At 42.8% G+C, this 18854-nt stretch overlaps 1 protein-coding gene across 2 annotated transcripts; it reads right to left on the bottom strand.

The window, feature by feature from the left end:
• Positions 1-180: 180 nt before the first annotated feature.
• Positions 181-16909, bottom strand: TPMT (thiopurine S-methyltransferase; the record flags this gene model as incomplete). 2 transcript variants are annotated; one of them, XM_084256917.1, is made up of 8 exons in its annotated part: positions 181-293; positions 717-761; positions 1736-1821; positions 5618-5692; positions 6197-6249; positions 10025-10157; positions 15090-15182; positions 16770-16909. In XM_084256917.1, the coding sequence occupies 8 exons, from the start codon at positions 16907-16909 to the stop codon at positions 181-183; spliced, it is 738 nt and encodes a 245-aa protein (XP_084113043.1). The 2 variants fall into 2 exon arrangements, with proteins under 2 accessions (XP_084113043.1, XP_084113044.1); XM_084256918.1 differs by lacking the exon at positions 717-761.
• Positions 16910-18854: the final 1945 nt, after the last annotated feature.

The following is an 18854-nucleotide window of genomic DNA, read 5'->3' as shown; positions in this document are numbered from 1 at the left end:
TCTCATTTCCAAAGCTAACTTTATCATTTATATGTGATTTTTTTCTAAAATTATGCATTTTTGAGCAAAGATCTGCGGTGAAAAATTTGTGAACAATTTTTCCAAAAGACATCCATTATATTTTCATTCTTTAATACATTTTAGTTGCTCAAAAACATGTTGCTATTTCTTGCTTTTATCTCACTTTTCTGTAAGTAGATATAAATTTTCAAAAAGGTAATCAATCCCCCATCTTTTATATTTTTCTTCAAATATATCAACCTTTTCCAGACAACGAATATTGCACATTGAGCCTGAAATGGGAAGAAAGGGTAATGGATTTAACTTTTGTGAAGAATACAATCAGGCATTCTAAAAACACATCAAAAGACTTAAAAACAGTGTACAGAATATTTTCCTTCTCTTCTTAATGAAAATGGGCATGTGCTAAGGGCAACATATCTAAATTCTAAATTATTGTTATCACTATATTTCCTAAAAGTTAAACTTCTTTGAATTCTCTAAGTAGAATTCAAAGGTCTTTAACATGAGCCCATCACTACCTCAAAAGGTGTATTTCAGAAATGGGTCACTTTTTTTTTTTCAAGGATAAACTAGTCGTCAATGAAATGGTTTCTGACTTTTAAACTTCACCCATATCCAGATACTAACAGATTTTGCTAACAGCTCCTAACTGTGAGGTTGACTTTAACTTCCAACACTCGTCCATAACTTACCAAACAATCTCTGAATTTCAGCGTCTGGAATATAAAATGGTGGCCCTGCATGAGAGAGAAATATGGTCAAGCATTCTTTCTATAGATCGAATTCTAAATCTCTAAAGAAATAAATTCTCAGGGTTCACCCTGACCTTATTTCCAATGACCTAGGTATATAACTAAATTATCCAAATGGGTGAAGGCTGCCCTGAGTCTCCTTCAAGCTCCACTGATTTCTGTTTTCAACTGACTGTCCCAGACTTAGTTGTAGACTAATCTTGTAACAAGTGTTTAAGATCTGATGTACTCCAACAGATAAAAAAAAATTTTTTTTAAAAAGTGAATGAGTATAAAACAAGGCACTTTTAAAAAACATCCATTGAAAATCAAAAAGAGTATTTTCACCAATATAAAGTTTGTGTGTTTGGTTTTCTTCTGGAAAATAAAAGTTCAATCATGAAAAAGGTTGAGCTTTAATGTTCAAGCACATTAAAATGTGTCCAGAAGAATCATCACCTTTACAAATTCAAAACAAAGAGAGTTATAAAAGAATGTAACAAATGAAGCACAGAATTCAGAAATTAAAAAACAGCAGGAGTTTAGAGATTTCCTTCACTCCACCTTCCTGCCCTGGCTCATTTCTCACCCCATACTCTAATGCTAAAATAGGAGGCACCTGCCCAACACACAGATATGCTATAACATAGCAAGGAAACCAAATCTCCTGCCCCCTAATCCAGGAGATGTTCCTCCTAATCCAGGGTTTATGAAATTCCTCTTATATCCACATTATCCATTTTTCTCCCTCTTCGACAGCTTGAACTGTGAATGGGAATGGGACAGGAGAAAACAAATCCAGAGGAGGAGAAAAAGACACTTTAGTTTCCACTAGCAAAAATACCTCAAACAAACAAAAACAAACTTATCATGATGTATAGAAGCAATGTAATGAGATAAATTACGAGAAACTAATGTTACCGATGTCCAGAATTAAGTCAGTACACGAGACAACTAGGAAAAAAAAAAAACCACTTTACCTGCATATTTCGTTGGGTCATAAGAAAGAACAGACAATAGGTAGCGAGCCCCTTTCTCCATGAGGGACAGCATGATATCTGTGTAGCTAAAAAGAACGCAAAAAAAACGGTTATGTTTCTCTGCAAAAGTAAAGCCTGCAGGAGCCTTCCTGGTGGTGCAAGGGGTTAAGTCTCAGCAATATGAAGCAATCGGCAGCCACTGCAGCATGAGTTTGATCACTGGCCAGGGAGCTACCCACACGGTGCAGCAGACCTCTCCTCTCTCACCTGCTGTTCCTCTCAGTAGTGTATTTCAGTAGATCTGCCTGTTCTGCTCCCCACTCTGTCTCTAGTAAATCCTCTTACCCTCCCGCCCCTGCACCTCTGGCCTGTACCCCAATTTTTGTATACATAAATAAATCCTTAAATAAAAGATAAAGACTGCAAGGGGAGGAGCAGGGTGGCAAACCAGGACTCACTGTCAATTCATTATTGAGCTTGATTCTAAGAATGGTAGGATGTTAATTCTCACCCTAAAAACCAGAAAAGGGATGGGGAGTTTCCAGCCTAAGCTGGGAAGAAGTGAAGTTGGGGATCAAAATGAGACTTCCAGAGCCCACCCAACTGGAAGACGAAGACCACTGTGAACCCAGGCCCCTCCGCACTGGTGGCCCAGATCAGGCAAGGTATCAACATTGCCTGGCACCTGCTGCAAGACGAGAGGCTGGAGCTCCAGCCAGACTCAGTAGGATGCTGCAGTTAAGAAACATCTGGGGTGGCTGAGACTCCCCAGGAACACACAATCCTTTTCCCTATGAAGCTGGAGAGACAAGACTAACGAACAGGCAAAAGCTCAAGGCGGAACGAATGTCTGCCAAGCCTGCTGCAGGCCGCGAATGCCCTAGGAACAATCCTTACTCCAGAGACCTTGGCAAGCAGGTGACTTGGCTTCCCAGTCAAGTCTGGGACCATCAGTCTTCCAGGAAGAGCCAGGGCTGGGCCCCTGTAGAGCCAGAAGTTTCCCAAGTCTCTTATCTCCACTGAGTTAAGAGACCTCCCGCCCCCCAAAGGGCTTGCTAGTTAGTAGCTGTTGGGAACTGTGGCTACTGCTCTGTCCTGCTGTGGGAGGGTGGAGCTAAGGAGTGCCCTGAGCAGGTCAGCTAGTGGGGAGCAGAAATCGAGTAATGGAGGAAACTGAGTGGTGTGGACGGGAGGATAGAGGCATATACAGGGAGGTAGAGACCATGAGATACAGACAGATGGACAGTCTGCCCAGCTTTGAGGGAGGAGTCTGGTTTCTAGGCACACCAGTTTCTCCAGGGTCTTCTGTCCTGTGCCCTGTTAGGAACTCAGTGAGAAATTGGGGAGGCTGTCCAAAATGGGGATTAGGAATGTGAGCTCTGCCCAGCACCTGAGCGCAAATGCCAGCTCCTCCACTTACTGGCTACATGGGCTGGACAAACACTAAGCCTCTGCATGCCTTAGTTTCCTCATCTGTAAAGTGGGGTGAAGACTAGTAATCATTTCACAGGCTGCTGGGAGGATCCAGTGAATTAACACAGGTAAAATGCCTGGTACCTGGCAAGCACTCAGAATTAGCTACTGTGATTCTTTCAGCCTCCTTGACATAAACCTCCCTAACTAGAGCTGGCTTGAGTGGATCGCTCTTTCTTGAAAGCAAAGTTTTGAGTAGAAATTTTTATTTTGAAAACTTTCTGCTTCTTTTTCTCAAGAAGTAGAAGGAACTTGCTGTCCTTCTCAGACTGGTTTGGTAGGGCTTTCCAGACTGGTGACCTTTATTCTTCTTGGAATGCCAACTTTCAATCGGTTTCCAAAAATTCAGTAAGACAACTGTATGTGGCACTGGCTTATGTTAGACGCGAGATACAATAGTCACAGAAGCTGGTGAGCAATTGAGAGACGCCCAGTACTGACAAGTACAGATAAAGCATTGACTAAGCACTCAATAAATAACAAAGACCAACATGTTATCAGGGTTGCTTGGGGTGGTGAACTGCCCCATGATTGGGAGCAGAGGAAAGAATAAGTTTGGGGCACTATGGAGGGCATAGAGTCTGTGGCTAAGCTGGAATTGGATTCCCTAAGTCAGAGATCTGGAAGGGGCTTCACTAGTCTTTGTCAATCATGAATTAAGCAGTTTGGAGACCACCTGAATGGGCTTTATATCTAGAACAGAGGAGGTGGTGGCGGCTGGCTGGAAACAAACAATATATTTCCTTTGCTTTGAGTCCACTTTGCTGTCATTCATTTATTCAACAAATATTTTTTAAGTTCCTACTATGCGCTGAATATCTAATATGCCATATGGTGGAGAAATAACCTATATGTGGTCTGTCTGAATGCTAGTTTCTGAACTTCCAGCTTGCTACCTACTGTGGATTCTATCCATGCAAACCAAAATCCCCCAGAGAACTAACCTCAAAGAAGAGTAGCATCTCAAAGACTTGGGAAACACCCATGATGTCAGATATTTAGCGGAATTGAGTCTTACTACACAAATGCGATGTTTAATGGAGACAAATCAATTGATAAAGAATACTCATGTCACGAGAAATGCAAAGCAAACAATGGAAATGTGATATGGATATTTGGGAGAATATAAAATATGATCATGCCAAATGATGGAATATAAAAAATGATCATGCCAAATACCATGGATGATTTGTTCAGTTTTTCCCCCAACATCTGGTATAGTATATATTTAGAACATAGTAGGAGCTTAACTCATATTTGCTGGATAACTGAAGAAAAGTAACAAGAGAACTGAAATGACCATTCAAGGAACAAATGTAAGAGAGAAAAGCAAAGATGGACTTTCAGGCATTTCAGGAAGGTTCTAGAAAAGAGATGCAGGAGTGGTGAACAGAAAGAGAAAGGAAAACAGGAGCATGAATTATCACCAAAGGAAAGTGTATTAAAAAGATAAGGCAAGGTCTAACAAAGAGATTAGAAATAAGCCTTATTCAAAAAACAATTTTAAAGCAAAAATGTTATTTCATAGATGTGTAGTCCAGCCTTTTTTTTTTTTTTTTTTTGCAATGTGTTTAGCTGTCTCCAACCAGCTCAGTAATTCACTCTCATGTGCTATATCCAAGGATGTGAATCTGAATTGGAAAGATAGGAGGGTGTCATTTTACACAGGATGGGCTCATATTTTCATTTTATTTTCTAATGAGATTAAATACAATAAGAATGATCACCAAAAGGTCAATAATAAAATTAATAATAAGAGCTACTATCCTAACAGCGATCTAGGGTTAATGGGCACTTTCCACACATATTATTCCCCCTATTTCCCCCGAGGACACTGTGAAATAGTCCAATACGGGATTCACCAGTATGGACTTTGCAGCCAAACTCTGTGGTCTTGGAAGTCTAATCTATCACACACTGGCTGCTTACCTTTGGATGAGACACCTAATCTCTTTGACCTTAAGTTTCTCAGCTGTATAATGGGGATAATGACTCTTTATACCTCACGGGGTTGTTTTGTGGATTAAATGTGTTGATTCACATAAAGTATTTCAAACAATGCTTAGCACATGACAAGTGCCTGGGAGGTGTTATCTGGTAATATTTTGGATGTGGTGATGGCGAAATAAACAGAGATATCACAATTTTGCTGAGATAAACTCAGACTTGGGGAAGTCTGTACTTTGATGAGGGCAACACAGCCTACAAGTGATGGAGCCACAAGCTTTTCAACCAGGTCCAAATCCTATGCTTCTGTGACAAAGATGGTATTGGATTTGGTTCTTCTAAGTCCACAAATAACAAGCTACTGCCAACTTGGAAAAGTTTAGCTAATTTTCTGGGGCCCAGGAAAAGGACAATCAGACGGTTTAAAAAGTCAACATAAATTAAAGAAACCAAATTACTAACCGTTGGTGATCTCCTGGGTTGATAGCGACTAATGCTGCTCTATCCCAAATCCTGTCAAACTTGCCAATATTTGCTCTACCAGAGAGAGAAAGGGAACAAAGCAAAACACTTTATGCAAGGAATATTAAGTCTTTGTCAAAACAAAGTGTTCCCCACAGTGCACGCTGGCCCTTCAGCACCTGCAAACAAAGGGGACACATTTCGGCTCTTCCTTGGGGTCAGTAAGGACAGGTAGATGTGGGAGCTACCCAAGGACTTCCAGGAGATAAGCGCTCACTTCCCTGCACATCTAGAAATCCATTTCTGTTACTGAGCCAGGTAAGAAGTTCTGCCTTGTTCTCCCTCCCTTTTCATACCTGTCCAAGGTCATCATAATATTTCCCAGTTGGAATCTCTCCAAGGACAAGTGTGTTATCAAGTGTGCAGACATACCAGCTGCAGTGATAAGTCAAATAACTGCAGAACTGAGACCCCAATCAATGGTTCATGGGTGCTGCAGATGGATGGGAGTGGAGTGGTGCAAAGATCTTCACCCCCAAGCCCAGCATTGCCAAAGTGCAGAATAGTATTCAGTCCTACCTGGGAAGATCAAACAGGCTGCAACAGTACAACGAAATGTTCCCTGAAGAACTCTGTAATTTTAAGAAAAAAAAAATACTTTGTTAGGAGCTTCAGGAACAGTCACGGGGGAAAAAGGTGGGAGGTGGGAGGAAGACAGAGCAAAGATAACGTGGTGGAGACAAGGTGTGGTTTAACATGAAGAACATAATTTTATGCACTTTAATGGCACCTTGTTATTTTTTTTTCAAATTTTATTTTTTTTAAAGAGTTATTTATTTATTTTAGACAAGAGCTGGGGTACAGGCCAGAGGCATGGGAGGGTGAGAGGATTCACCAGAGACAGAGTGGGGAGCAGAACAGGCAGACTGACTGAAATACACTGCTGAGGGGAGCAGTAGACGAGACAGGAGAGGTCTGCCGTGCCATGTGGGAATCTCCCTGGCTGGGCGGGAATCGAACCCGCGCTGCAGAGGCTGCGGACAGCTTCACAGCACAGCGCTCAACCCGCTGCGCCACCGGGGATGCCCCATACCTTGTTATTTTTTAACCTCTATGGGTTCTTTTGGATCAACACAAAGAGGTAAATCAAAGAGAGGGTAACCCTGAAGATCAGTAGCTATTATTCATTTCAGAGCTTATTGAATTTTAGCGTGATTACTTCAGCAGACACCTCCATTATGACTTTGCTGAAGATAATTTCACAGGTCAACCAGTTACCAGGCAGGCTGATGGAGAGGGCACAGAGGGTTGAAGGTTATTTGAGAGAAGTGCAGTGAGCCGCATCCATTTACTAATGGACATTCATTTCCTGAGAGCCTGGAGACAGGACTGTGCCTGCCTCTACACAATGCACATGAACTCGACACAGTGAGGAGTCAGGTGGAGCAGAGAGGTGTGGGGCCCCGGAATGGTGTCTACTGACTGCTCTGGTCACGCGCCCCAGAACTGTGGGTACATTGAGAATCTGCAGGAGCTTCCCGGGAGCATCAGGAAAGACCAAACAAGAAAGGGCATCGGAGGCATCGCAGGGGGACAGCAGGGACGCAGTCTGGGGGTTACATGATGTGGACTCTGTCATGTCCAGAGACTGTGGGGGGACATCTGCCTGTGGGAACAGGGGTGAAGGGCAAGGTTGGAAGATAGGTCAGGACATGAAACTGTTGGACTTTATTCTGAAATGAGGCGACAGAGGGATATAGAGAGAGGAGGGAGGATCTTCGAGGACCAGCCTGGAAGTGCTGTGAAGGGGTGGGCAGTGTAGGAAGAAAAGCCAGTGAATTCGGCTGCCTGTTCTGGGCACACGCTGCAGAGGAGAATCAATGGGGAGCTTTAAAGCCACTCTGGAGAATTTTAGTTACCTGGTGAAGGGTGAGCCTCAGCCCTGGAAATTTTAAAAGATCCACAGATGATTTCAAGTGAGGTACCAGTGCTCCATTAAGCAATCTGGAAGCAGGACTGGCCTCTGTCTGAGAGGTGATTTAAACTCCAGTCTTGCAGGTGATTTGAGAATGCGTTGGAGAATGCATTTGGAATGCTTCAAAATAAAGTGCTACCCGGACTCTTGCTGATGAGCAATTAATTGCAATATTTAGAAGATGGAGCACTGTGGTAGAGACGGATGAGACAAGTGGACAATGACCACAGCCTCTGTGTCAAGAGGACCCAGACCCTGCAACCCCCAGAGTCACCCTCCCATCCCCTACTCAGGATCAAGCAGAAAAGCCAAATCTTCTTCTCAAAGCAATCCCATAAGACGCCCCACTCCCAGCCAGTGCACCTCCAGCTGCCCAGTCCAGGCACACCTGAAACCTGCCTGCTTTTCGTGACAAAGTTTTCCACTGCCCTGGCCAGCTTCACTCCACTGCTTAATGGAAGTGGCTGGTTCCCTCTGAGTAAATGTTTTCCGCTTATTCTCATTGGGGAGGTCTTTTTTTTTTAATTTTTTAAAAGATTTATTTATCTATGCATACAAAAACCAGGGAGTAAGCAAGAGGTGTGAGGGGTGAGAGGATCCACCAGAGACAGAGTAGGGAACAGAACAGGCAGATCCACTGAAATACACTGCTGAGGGGAGCAGCGGGCGAGTCAGGAGAGGTCTGCTGCGCCATGTGGGTAGCTCCCTGGCTGGGGATTGGACTCCTGCTGCAGTGGCTGGCGACAGCCCAACAGCACTGTCTTCTTTAACCCCAATGCCACCAGGGAGGCCCTCATTGGGGTGGTCTTGATTTCCACATTTTACCCCAAGTTTGTGAAGCAGTTCTGTGCGATCATTCTGGTCAGAAAATGAAGGAAACTCCCAAAGCTCTCATCTCCAGCCCAAACCCCATCCTGTGCCTCGGAAACATAAAACCAGCTCTCCTTGTCATTCCCCTGGTCTCTCAAACACATCCTCTTCTGGATAAAACTCAACGTCTCTGTGTTTCAACTTGCTTCTCTTTTATTCTCTAGCATCCCCACTCAGTTAACTGCTAAATCCTGCCAACTTGACATCTAAGCATTGCTTTTTTTTTTTAATTTTTTATTTTATTTATTTATTTATACAAGCACTGGGTACAGTCAGAAGCGCGGGAGGGTGAGAGAATTCACCAGAGCCAGAGCGGGGAGCAGAGCAGGCAGAAGGACCGAAGTACACTGCTGAGGGGAGCAGCGGGCGGCAGGAGAGGTCTGCGCGCCATGTGGGACCCTCCTCCGGTGGCCGGGGAGCAGCCGGGGATCGAACCGGCACTGCAGAGGCTGCAGGCAGCTTCACAGCCCAGCGCTCAACCGCTGCGCCACCAGGGGAGGCCCTAAGCATTGCTTTAAGTTACCCGTTCCACTAAAGGCCACATCACTTTTCTAGAACTTCAAGATGGCTTTCCTGGACCACTGTTCATAGCCTCCTCTCTGGTCTTCCTGCCTGCAGGCTACTTCCCTTCAAATTTTCCTCCTCTCAGGTCACAGGGATGGTTTTTCTCAAAAGAAAATCTGGGCCTTCCTAAGCTTAAGTCCCCAGGCGTAAGTCCCAGCACTATTACTGCTATCGCCTGGGTTCAATCCCCGGCCAGGGACCTGACCCACAGGGAGCAGCAGACCTCTCCTGTCTTGCCCGCTGCTCCTCTCAGCAGTGTGTTTCAGTAGATCCACCTGTTCTGCTCCCCACTCTGGCTCTGGTGAATCTTCTTCACCCACCCCCACCCCCACCCCTCTGGCACGTACCCCAGTTCTTCTACACAAAAGTAAATTAAAAAAAATTTTTTAAATAAAATAAAATCTGACCATGTCATGCTTCCACTTAAAACCCTACTGGAGAGCAGGCTGCAGTGCCTGAGAACATGGACTTGACTCCTGTCTCTTCCAGCCCCATCCGTCACTGTGCTTCAGAAAGCACCTCCAGGCTGGGTTAGGTAACTCTCCTTTCTGTTCCCTTAATACCCCATGTCATTACATTAGATATGTGTATGACCAACTGCATTTGCTGTTTCTCTTTGCTCCTGAGCTGGGAGATTCTTTAGAATGGGAATTGTTTTTGTATCTTCCATGCCTTATGCAGGGTGGGGCAAAAGACAGGTTCTCAGAAATGCCTTTTGGAAGTAGAAACCAAACAAACCAAAACCAGAAACATGAGTATAGACAGGCTTTGACCTCAGCTTTTATATGCATTTATCCCTCACCACCCAGGCAGCCAGTTAGCCTCTATCTTTAAGCCCTACCTCCTCACATGTGTCTGTAACATCCATTATGTGAATCTGGTGATAGATCAGATTTGCAAATCATCTCACGCTTGTATAGTATCCTCACTTACTCACACTGAGAAAAACTGCTACTGTGGAGGTATGGAAATAACTATTTACCAAAAACACAACAAACCTTGAATAGTTTGGCTCCAGGAATTTCCATGACTGGCTCTTCCGAGTAAGTAAGATTCTGCTCTGTAAAAAATTCCCGTATTCCAAGTTCACTGATTTCTACACCAACGACACTGTGTCCTTGATCTGCAAACCTGCATAAAATCATATATTTACACTTAAAATATTACATCAAATATTGTACTAGACAAAAGAGTACTTCAACAAACCCACATTTTCCTTAATTTTAGGAGCTCTATAGGAATTCAGGTTCAAAGGATTTCATAAAACATGTAAGAAGTACATCTGTATATTCTCACTATTTATGTTATATGGAATTTGGAAAAACTGATTTATGTGACTAGGAAAAATTTAAAATTTAGAAAATTATAACTTAAGATATTGATTTACTACAAATAGGCTTGATTAGAAGAATTTCCCATTTAAAAGCATGTTATGGATTAGAAATTATTTTCAAGTTCTCAGAATTGGCTCTGTCCATTTAAAACTTGCTGTAATGATGAAAACCTCTATGTCTGTGTTTTCCAATACAACAGCCACAAACCACATTGGCTGTTGAGGTCTTGAGACATGGCAAGTGTGACTTAGTTTGGATTTAGCTAGCAGATGTGACTCACAGCTACTGTACTAGAGAACACTCTAGAATATTAGTATCAGTTCTATAATAATCTTATCACTGTCGTTTGCTGATAAGAAACACCACACAGAAATTTCTTTTATTACCATATGCAAACAGTCTTTCCCTGGTAAGCTTTATAATTATGGAATTCACTGTCTAGACATCCTGGATTCCAGAGAAAAAAGTACTCTAGGCACAATAATGATTTTATGTGAAATTAAATAAACACATAGTCAGTTCTGCTACCATGTACCGTATACCTTCCTAAAAATCATGCAAAAAAAAAAAAATCATGAAGCTTGTGGGGAAAATGGGATGGGGCCCAACATTAAAACTTTTTATCACATCACAAAGGAAAAAGACAGGAACTTTAGAATGGGTGGCACAGTCTTATGAGTTATGAAATGTCTAAAAACTGCCATGTGGGGGTGATGGAATCTTAGAAAAGTTTAGGATGGGGAAACAGATATTATCTAAAAAAATTTTTTAAATGATAAATGTTAAAGTAAAAAAATAAAAATAAAATAAATTAAAAAAAATAAAATGCAAAAAAAAAGTAGAAAAAGAAAAAGAAAAGTTTAGGATGGGAGGTCTCACAAGGACAGACACCAGAGGTGGGGGTAGGGATGATCAATGAATCTTGCCCTAAACCTGGCCATGGAAGGTTCCAGGAACCTAAGGGGTGGTCAGAAAAGACCACCTCCCTGGTGGCACAGCGGGTTAAGACGCACTGTGAAGCTATCCGCAGCCACTGCAGAACGTGTTGGAGCCCCAGCCAGGGAGGTGACCCACCTGGCGCAGCAGACTTAACTTGTCTTGCCCGCTGCTCCCCTCAGCAGTGTATTTCACCCAGTCTGCCTCTTCTGTTCCCCACTCTGTGTCTGGTGAATCCTCTCACCCCCCGCACCTCTGGCCTGTACCCCAGTTCTTGTATGTACACATAAATAAATCTTTAAAAAAATATAGAAAAGATTATCAGCCAGAGGTGGGGGCAGAGAGGATTATTGTTCTTCGAAGACCAACCCAAAGGGATACTTTCCACAATAATTCCATCAAAGTACACTATAAAAGAATACGCTTTGTCCTGGCAAAATGCAGCTTTTATCTTTTAAGACCGCCCGCCTGTGTCTATGCAGGCATCTCTATTTCCTTGTTCTCCTTTCTCCAATAAACTAACTGTATGTTGTTGCGCAGGAATGTCACTGAATTCTTTCTCAGAAGGACCCAACAACCCCTTGCACCAAACTCCATCAGGGGCATTGGAAGGGTGGCATCTGGGAAGCATTGTGAAGTGATGGGATTCAAATGGAAAGTTCTAGCACTAGCTGTGTGGATGGGAGTGGCTTGCAGCAATCAGGGTGAATTGAGGTACTGCGGATCATGGCTGAGGTGTGTGCGTTGTGTTCTGTCTACTCAGGCACAGCTTGGTTGACCTGACAGAGTTTAGCTTTCACTGCATGCTCCTGCAGGTGAAATCCCACATCAGCAAATGTGAAATTCAAGTCGCGCTCAAATTGTTCTGTGACCTATGGACGGAGTGTAAAGAGCACTCATATTTCAACACCAGACATATAGCACAGCTGACTGGACCTCTCACCTGTGTGAGACCATATACTTTCTGTGGCCAGAACATCAACTGTGTATAGTTTTAAAATGAAACATGAGTAAATTGTCTTTTGTATTTCCTAGGGAAGTTTGTAAACTGACATATGGGGAAAATTTGAAAATTCTCCATGCATTTTTTCAAGTTATGAAATATAAACAGAAATGTTGTCTGAATTACAAGGATTTTTATTGCATTCTCTTGTGTTATCATTATTAAATTTAAAAACTAAGCCTCCATTCGTTGCCCAGCTGGCAAATTTGGGCAGCTTGAATGGATAAAAGGAATGAAACTTGGACATTAGCTGACCCAAACAGCTGATGATCCTTTATACTAATTCAGATCATCAGTCAGGACACACCCAAGACAAGTCACCCTAAGGGACCCTCATCTTCTGTGAAGCAGGACCCTCCTGCCCACCCTCTGTAGACCCCTCCTGTCCCACCTGCTGCCCCTCAGGAGTATATTTCAAAAAATCCACCTGTTCTGCTCACCACTCTGTCTCTGGTGAATTCTTTCACTCCTGTGCCTCTGGAATATTCCCAATTCTCCCCTACGACACACTCACCATATAGAAAATTAAGCATAAAGAAAGAAAAGAAAATGAAGCATAGTTTACTATAGACAGCACAGGCTGGATTATATTAAAATGTTGCTGTTAGAAAAAAAAACAAACCTAAGAAAATGTCTTAAACACTTATCCTCAATGCTTTGGGGCTGCTAGTTTATGGATTCACATGTGGTATCTCTATAGATCTCAATATGCAGATTAATTACAGAAATGAAAAATCCTCACCTATGATAATTTATGTGCAATTCTTGCATACTTTTGGTATTTTTATTACAAATGACTCGAGACCCAAAATATTCAACGATCACATTTAACTGGCTGTTTTCATCATACCATTTTCTAATCTTATCTCAAAAACTGCACTAGATTGTTCTTGCTTGTAACATGGCGATAAGACACTCTGTCTCTAGAGATAAAACAATTTCCTGGCAGGTTAAAATAGCTCTCTCTTCTGGTTCAGTGAATTGGGTAAGGTTGAGGTTTAATAATATAGTTTAAAGAGTCTCACTTTCATGGCCATACTGGAATTTGAAACTATAGCAGTCATTTCACCAGTGCGCTCAGCTGTAAGATGAGCAGAATACGTGGGCTGGCTGAAAAAAATGTCACTATCTCTACTTGAAAATCAACCCAAATTCATACATGTTCTATAGGTCAGCGACTTTTATTTAGTATATATAGGGGACAGAGCATTTTTTTTTAAAGATTTATTTATACAAGCACTAGGTACAGTGCGGTGAGAGAATTCACCAGAGCCAGAACAGGTAGCAGAGCAGGCAGAAGGACCGAAGTACACTGCTGAGGGGAGCAGCGGGCGGCAGGAGAGGCCTGGATGCCATGTGGGACCCTCCTCCGGTGGCCGGGGAGCAGCCGGGGATCGAACCGGCGCTGCAGAGGCCGCGGGCAGTTTCGCAACCCAGCGCTCAACCGATGCGCCATCGGGGAGGCCCAGGGGACAGAGCATTTTTAAGCTACTCCAATTTTTGTTTACTAACCTTTCTTCCAGCTTAATGATGAAACTTCTCAATATACAAGTTTATAAATTAACTTTGGTATGTATGACAATAACCACAGAGTTCTGCAGAGAAAATGATTGCTAGGTTTATGACCTACTGCAATCCATATATGGTAGTCTGTTAATTAAAGTGAATTCTTTTCACAGAATTATTTATAAGAAATACTTTCTTCATCACTGGTTTTATAACAATGACTTATGATAAAATCTCTTCTGTGTATGGAGAGGGAAGTTGAGCTGAACTGAAGACTATATACATTGTCTTGCTAAAAGTTATGCTATGTTGAATTTTTCTGTCCACCTCTATTCCAAATATCTAAAAATTACTTTAGCTAAATTTCTTTTTTTTTAAAGATTTATTCATTCATTCATTCATTCATTCATTCATTCATTCAAGCACTGGGTACAGTCAGAAGCGCAGGAGGGTGAGAGAATTCACCAGAGCCAGAGCGGGGAGAAGAACAGGCAGAAGGACCGAAGTACACTGCTGAGGGGAGCAGCGGGCGGCAGGAGAGGTCTGCGCGCCATGTGGGACCCTCTCCGGTGGCCGGGGAGCAGCAGGGGATCGAACCGGGGCTGCAGAGGCCGCAGGCAGCTTCGCAACCCAGCGCTCAACCACTGCGCCACCGGGGAGGCCCTACTTTAGCTAAATTTCTAAACCACCTTCAAAAACTAAACCTTGCACAAGGCTCTAGTTGAAACAGGTTAAGGTTGGCTCCCTTGCCCTCCCAATCACACTTTGGTTCTAAACCAATTCTTTTTCTTTGAAGCTCAAAATAGAAAGATTAGGTCACTTCCCTGTTTCTGTTCATAACTGTCTTTAATTATGTACCCATCAATAATAGTCTATTAAAAATAAAGCATCCTTGTGCATCTCTGGGTGATAGAATTTTTTAACCTCTGATTCGTTAAACATTCACTGGGGCCTCCCAGGTGGTGCAAGGGGTTAAGTCTCAGCTCTATCAAGCTATCGCCAGCCACTGTGGCATGAGTTCAATCCCTGGCCAGGGAGCTACCCACATGGCGCAGCAGACCTCTCCTGTCTCACCCGCTGCTCCCCTCAGCAGTGTATTTCAGTAGATCTGTCTGTTCTGCTCCCCACTGTCTCTGGTGAATCCTCTCACCTCCACACCTCTGGCCTGTACCCCAGTTCTTGTATGCATAAATTAATTAAAATAAATATTTAAAAATAAATATTCACCACCCAGAGTATTTATCATCAAGAAAAGAAAGTATGTTAATGCTTATCTGCTCATACCATTTCATCTCAACTGCTTTTCCACAAAGAGGAAAAAATATCCTCAGTCCATTCTTGCCTTCAAGAAAAGTATCCAAATACTTCTTTAATAGCCTGGGGAGAAAAAAAAAATGTTGATTTTAATGAGTCCAATGCATAGAGGAAGGACTACCCTTGTATGATGCTTAGTACTTTTCATGCATTATGTCACTTAATATTGCAACAACTTTATGAAATATTATTATAATCCCTTTACATACGAAGACACAATAAGGTTAAGTAACTTGCTCGGTCAGAGAAGCAGTGAGAGGCTAATCTGACTTAAACCAGGGGCTTTCTTGAGTAGTAAGTAAAGCCAAAAAATTAGATTTTTTTCCCTTTGGCTGCTATGTTTTAAAAATTCTTTGTTAATTTTCTAAATGTTCTGTGTATGTGTGCACATGTGTGTACACACACATGTGCAATGTAGGGAAACCTCTGGACTGGACCTGGTGAATTATTCAACATTCATTTGATGCTGTGTTCTCTAGATGAGTTCCAGGTCTCACAAGTGGCTCTTAAAAGTTAAATTCTTTTTTTTTTATATATAGATTTTATTTATTTCTTTTTGCATAGAAGAGCTGGGGTGTAGGTCAGAAGTGTGGGATTCACCAGAGAGAGTGGGGAACAGAACAGGCAGACTGACTGAAATACACTGCTGAGGGGAGCAGCGGTCAAGACAGGAGAGGTCTGCTGTGCCATGTGGGTCACCTCCCTGGCCAGGTATTGAACTCGTGCCACAGTAAGACTTAACCCCTTCTAAGGCCATCTACCTGACAGAGAAATCCCACGCAAAGGCTCCGGGATGATGGCTCACTCCCACTCAGTGTACAAATTCAATAATGTTAATGTCCCATGGGAAGTGGGACTAGCTGCCTGGAACAAGGATCATGTGTCATGACCACACTGCCTAGCACAGGCCCTGATTTATTGTTGCTTCATCAAGTCTGCTACTTCTAATCCACTGCTCATTATCCTAGCTCATTCATGAATTTCTCTCAACTTCTCTCCTGCCCCCCAATAGACAATACACCTGCTATTGCAAAGCCAAGTCAGAATAATATCCCTTTTTGGGCCTCCCTGGTGGCACAGGCGGTTGAGCGCTGCATTGTAAAGCTGTCCACAGCCTTTGCAGTGCTGGTTCAATCTTCGGCCGCCGGCGAGGGTCCCACATGGTGCAGCAGACCTCTCCTGTCTCGCCCACTGCTCCCCTCAGCAGTGTATTTCATTGTCTGCCTGTTCTGTTCCCCACTCTGTCTCTGGTGAATCCTCTCACCCTCCCACGCATCTGGCTTGTACCCTGGTTCTTACATAAATAAATAAATCTTAAAAAAAAAAAAAAGAAGAATATCTTTTTTCACTTTGGAGGTGTGAGGAACAATATTACCAAGTACCTGCTGGATGTATAAGCATATGTAACCAATATACAGGTGCTACAGGGGATTTTTTTTTTAAGACACATTTCATAAATCTTAGATGGCACCAGCTGTAAGTCACATCATGATGTGTACTCCAGGGGAAGAAATGACACTGCCAGCTGAACTGTTATAGGCCACAACTCTGTGCCAGAGGTGCTAACATGTGAGCAACTGAAAACACGCATCTTAAAATCAGTCAGATAATGAGAGAGCATATCTCTGTTATAGATCAAATATTTCTTACTGATTTCCTTGTTCTTGATGAAATGCAATGTTGCGGTTCACCCACTTTTGTTGCCATTCTTCCAGAGTTAGCGCTTGATGTTTCTGCACCTCATTGTCAGGGTACTCTTGAATATCAAGTAAAGTTTTTGCATCAGCCATAGTTTCAGAGACAACTTTGCCTACAAGTAGATCTCTTCAATACCTAAACAGAAAATATTTGCAATGTTGTCATTAAAGGCATTGGGATCGCATTGATGAAGGAAATGAAGACCTAGTATCCTTAGCTGTATGGTTATTAAAAAATATTTCAACATCCAAGTAAAAGCTGTATTAAAAAAAATACCTTTCAGGGCCTCCCTGGTGGCTCAAGGGGTTTAGACGCAACCTATGAAGCTAACAGCAGCCACCGCAGCATGAGTTCAATTCCCAGCCAGGGAGCAACCCACATGGCGCAGTAGACCTCTCCTGTCTCGCCCGCTGCTCCCCTCAACAGTGTATTTCAGTCAGTCTGCCTGTTCTGCTCCCCACTCTGTCTCTGGTGGATCCTCTCGCCCTCCTGCGCATCTGGCCTGTACCCCTGTTCTTGCACAAATAAATAAATCTTTAAAAAAATAACTTTCATTGAGTCTGGTGGTAGAGTCATACCTCATATTCCACATTAGGAAAGATCAATAAATAAACTGAATTATATCTTAACTTTATAGTAGTAGGGTTTCAGTTTTTCAAAAAGGAGAGGACAAAAAATAAATATTTCCCATATTGTAACTTTTGTAAGCTTAGAATTTTTTCTAGCACCTCACTCTAATTTTTAAAACTTCTTTTAAAATTTACTTCTTTTTAGAATCAATGTTACGGTGCACACGATTTAAAGAGTTCGACAGTTACGAAAATAGCAGTCCCGATTTCCGATCTGAATCTTGAAATTTGACTCTTATCTACCAATGGCAGCCTTGTTTTGCGTCTTCTTGATTATTCATTGTTAGGTACATCTAGAGGAAAAAAAGTGTTTAGCTCTCTTTCAGCTTCCCAACACATACACCACAATCACACACAGACACGTAGACACACACACACACACACACACACATTCTCATTTTTCCTATGTTTCCAATCTAGTCATAGCACTTTTTTTAAATATTTATTTTTTTTAATACAAGAACCAGGGTACAGGCCAGATGCGTGGGAGGGTGAGAGGACTCACCAGAGACAGAGCGGGGAACAGGACAGCCAGACTGATGAAATACACTGCTGAGGGGAGCAGCGGGCATGGCAGGAGAGGTCTGCTGTGCCATGTTGGCTGCTCTGAGGCCGGCGGGGATCGAACCGGCACTTCAGAGGCTGCGGACAGCTTCACAGTACGGCACTCAACTAACTGCCTGTGCCACCAGGGAGGCCCCATAGCACATTTTTGATTAAATATTTGGGGGGACATGATTAGGTAAATGCTATTCACAGATAGCCACACAGTTTTCTATGATTACTTTTCCTTTTCTGTACAATTTTTGTACTTTGCAGTTAATAATGTTCATTTTTAGATATATAAAATTTCTATGTGCCTGTTAAACTGTAAACTCTGACAATTGTCCTACTCTCCTATAAATAAATTCTTAGTCTTTCTTTTTGATAGGATTCTTTTTTGTTTTTAAAGATTTATTTATTTACGCATACAAGAACTGGGGTGTAGGGCCTCCCCTGATGGCGAAGCGGTTGAGCGTTGGGTTGCGAAGCTGCCCGCAGCCTCTGCAGCACTGGTTCTATCCCTGGGCACCGGGGGAGGGTCCCAAATGGCGCGCAGACACCTCCTGCCGCCCGCTGCTCCCCTCAGCAGTGTATTTCGTCAGTCTGCCTGTTCTGCTCCCCGCTCTGGCTCTGGTGAATTCTCTCACCCTCCCGCGCTTCTGACTGTACCCAGTGCTTGTATAAATAAATAAATAAATAAATCTTTAAAAAAAAGAGTAATTTAAAAAAAAAAGAACTGGGTTGTGAGAGAATTCACCAGAGACAGAGTGGGGAGCAGAACAGCAGATCTACTGAAATACACTGCTGAGGGGAGCAGTGTAGGGATCGAACTCGGTGCTGCAGTGGTTGGTGACAGCTGGAGAGC

The sequence above is a fragment of the Talpa europaea genome, assembly GCF_964194135.1.
Source record: "Talpa europaea genome assembly, chromosome: 2".
In the NCBI taxonomy this organism is placed as follows: domain Eukaryota; kingdom Metazoa; phylum Chordata; class Mammalia; order Eulipotyphla; family Talpidae; genus Talpa; species Talpa europaea.
Note: the sequence above shows the minus strand (reverse complement) of the source record. Positions and strands in the feature narration are given on the sequence as shown.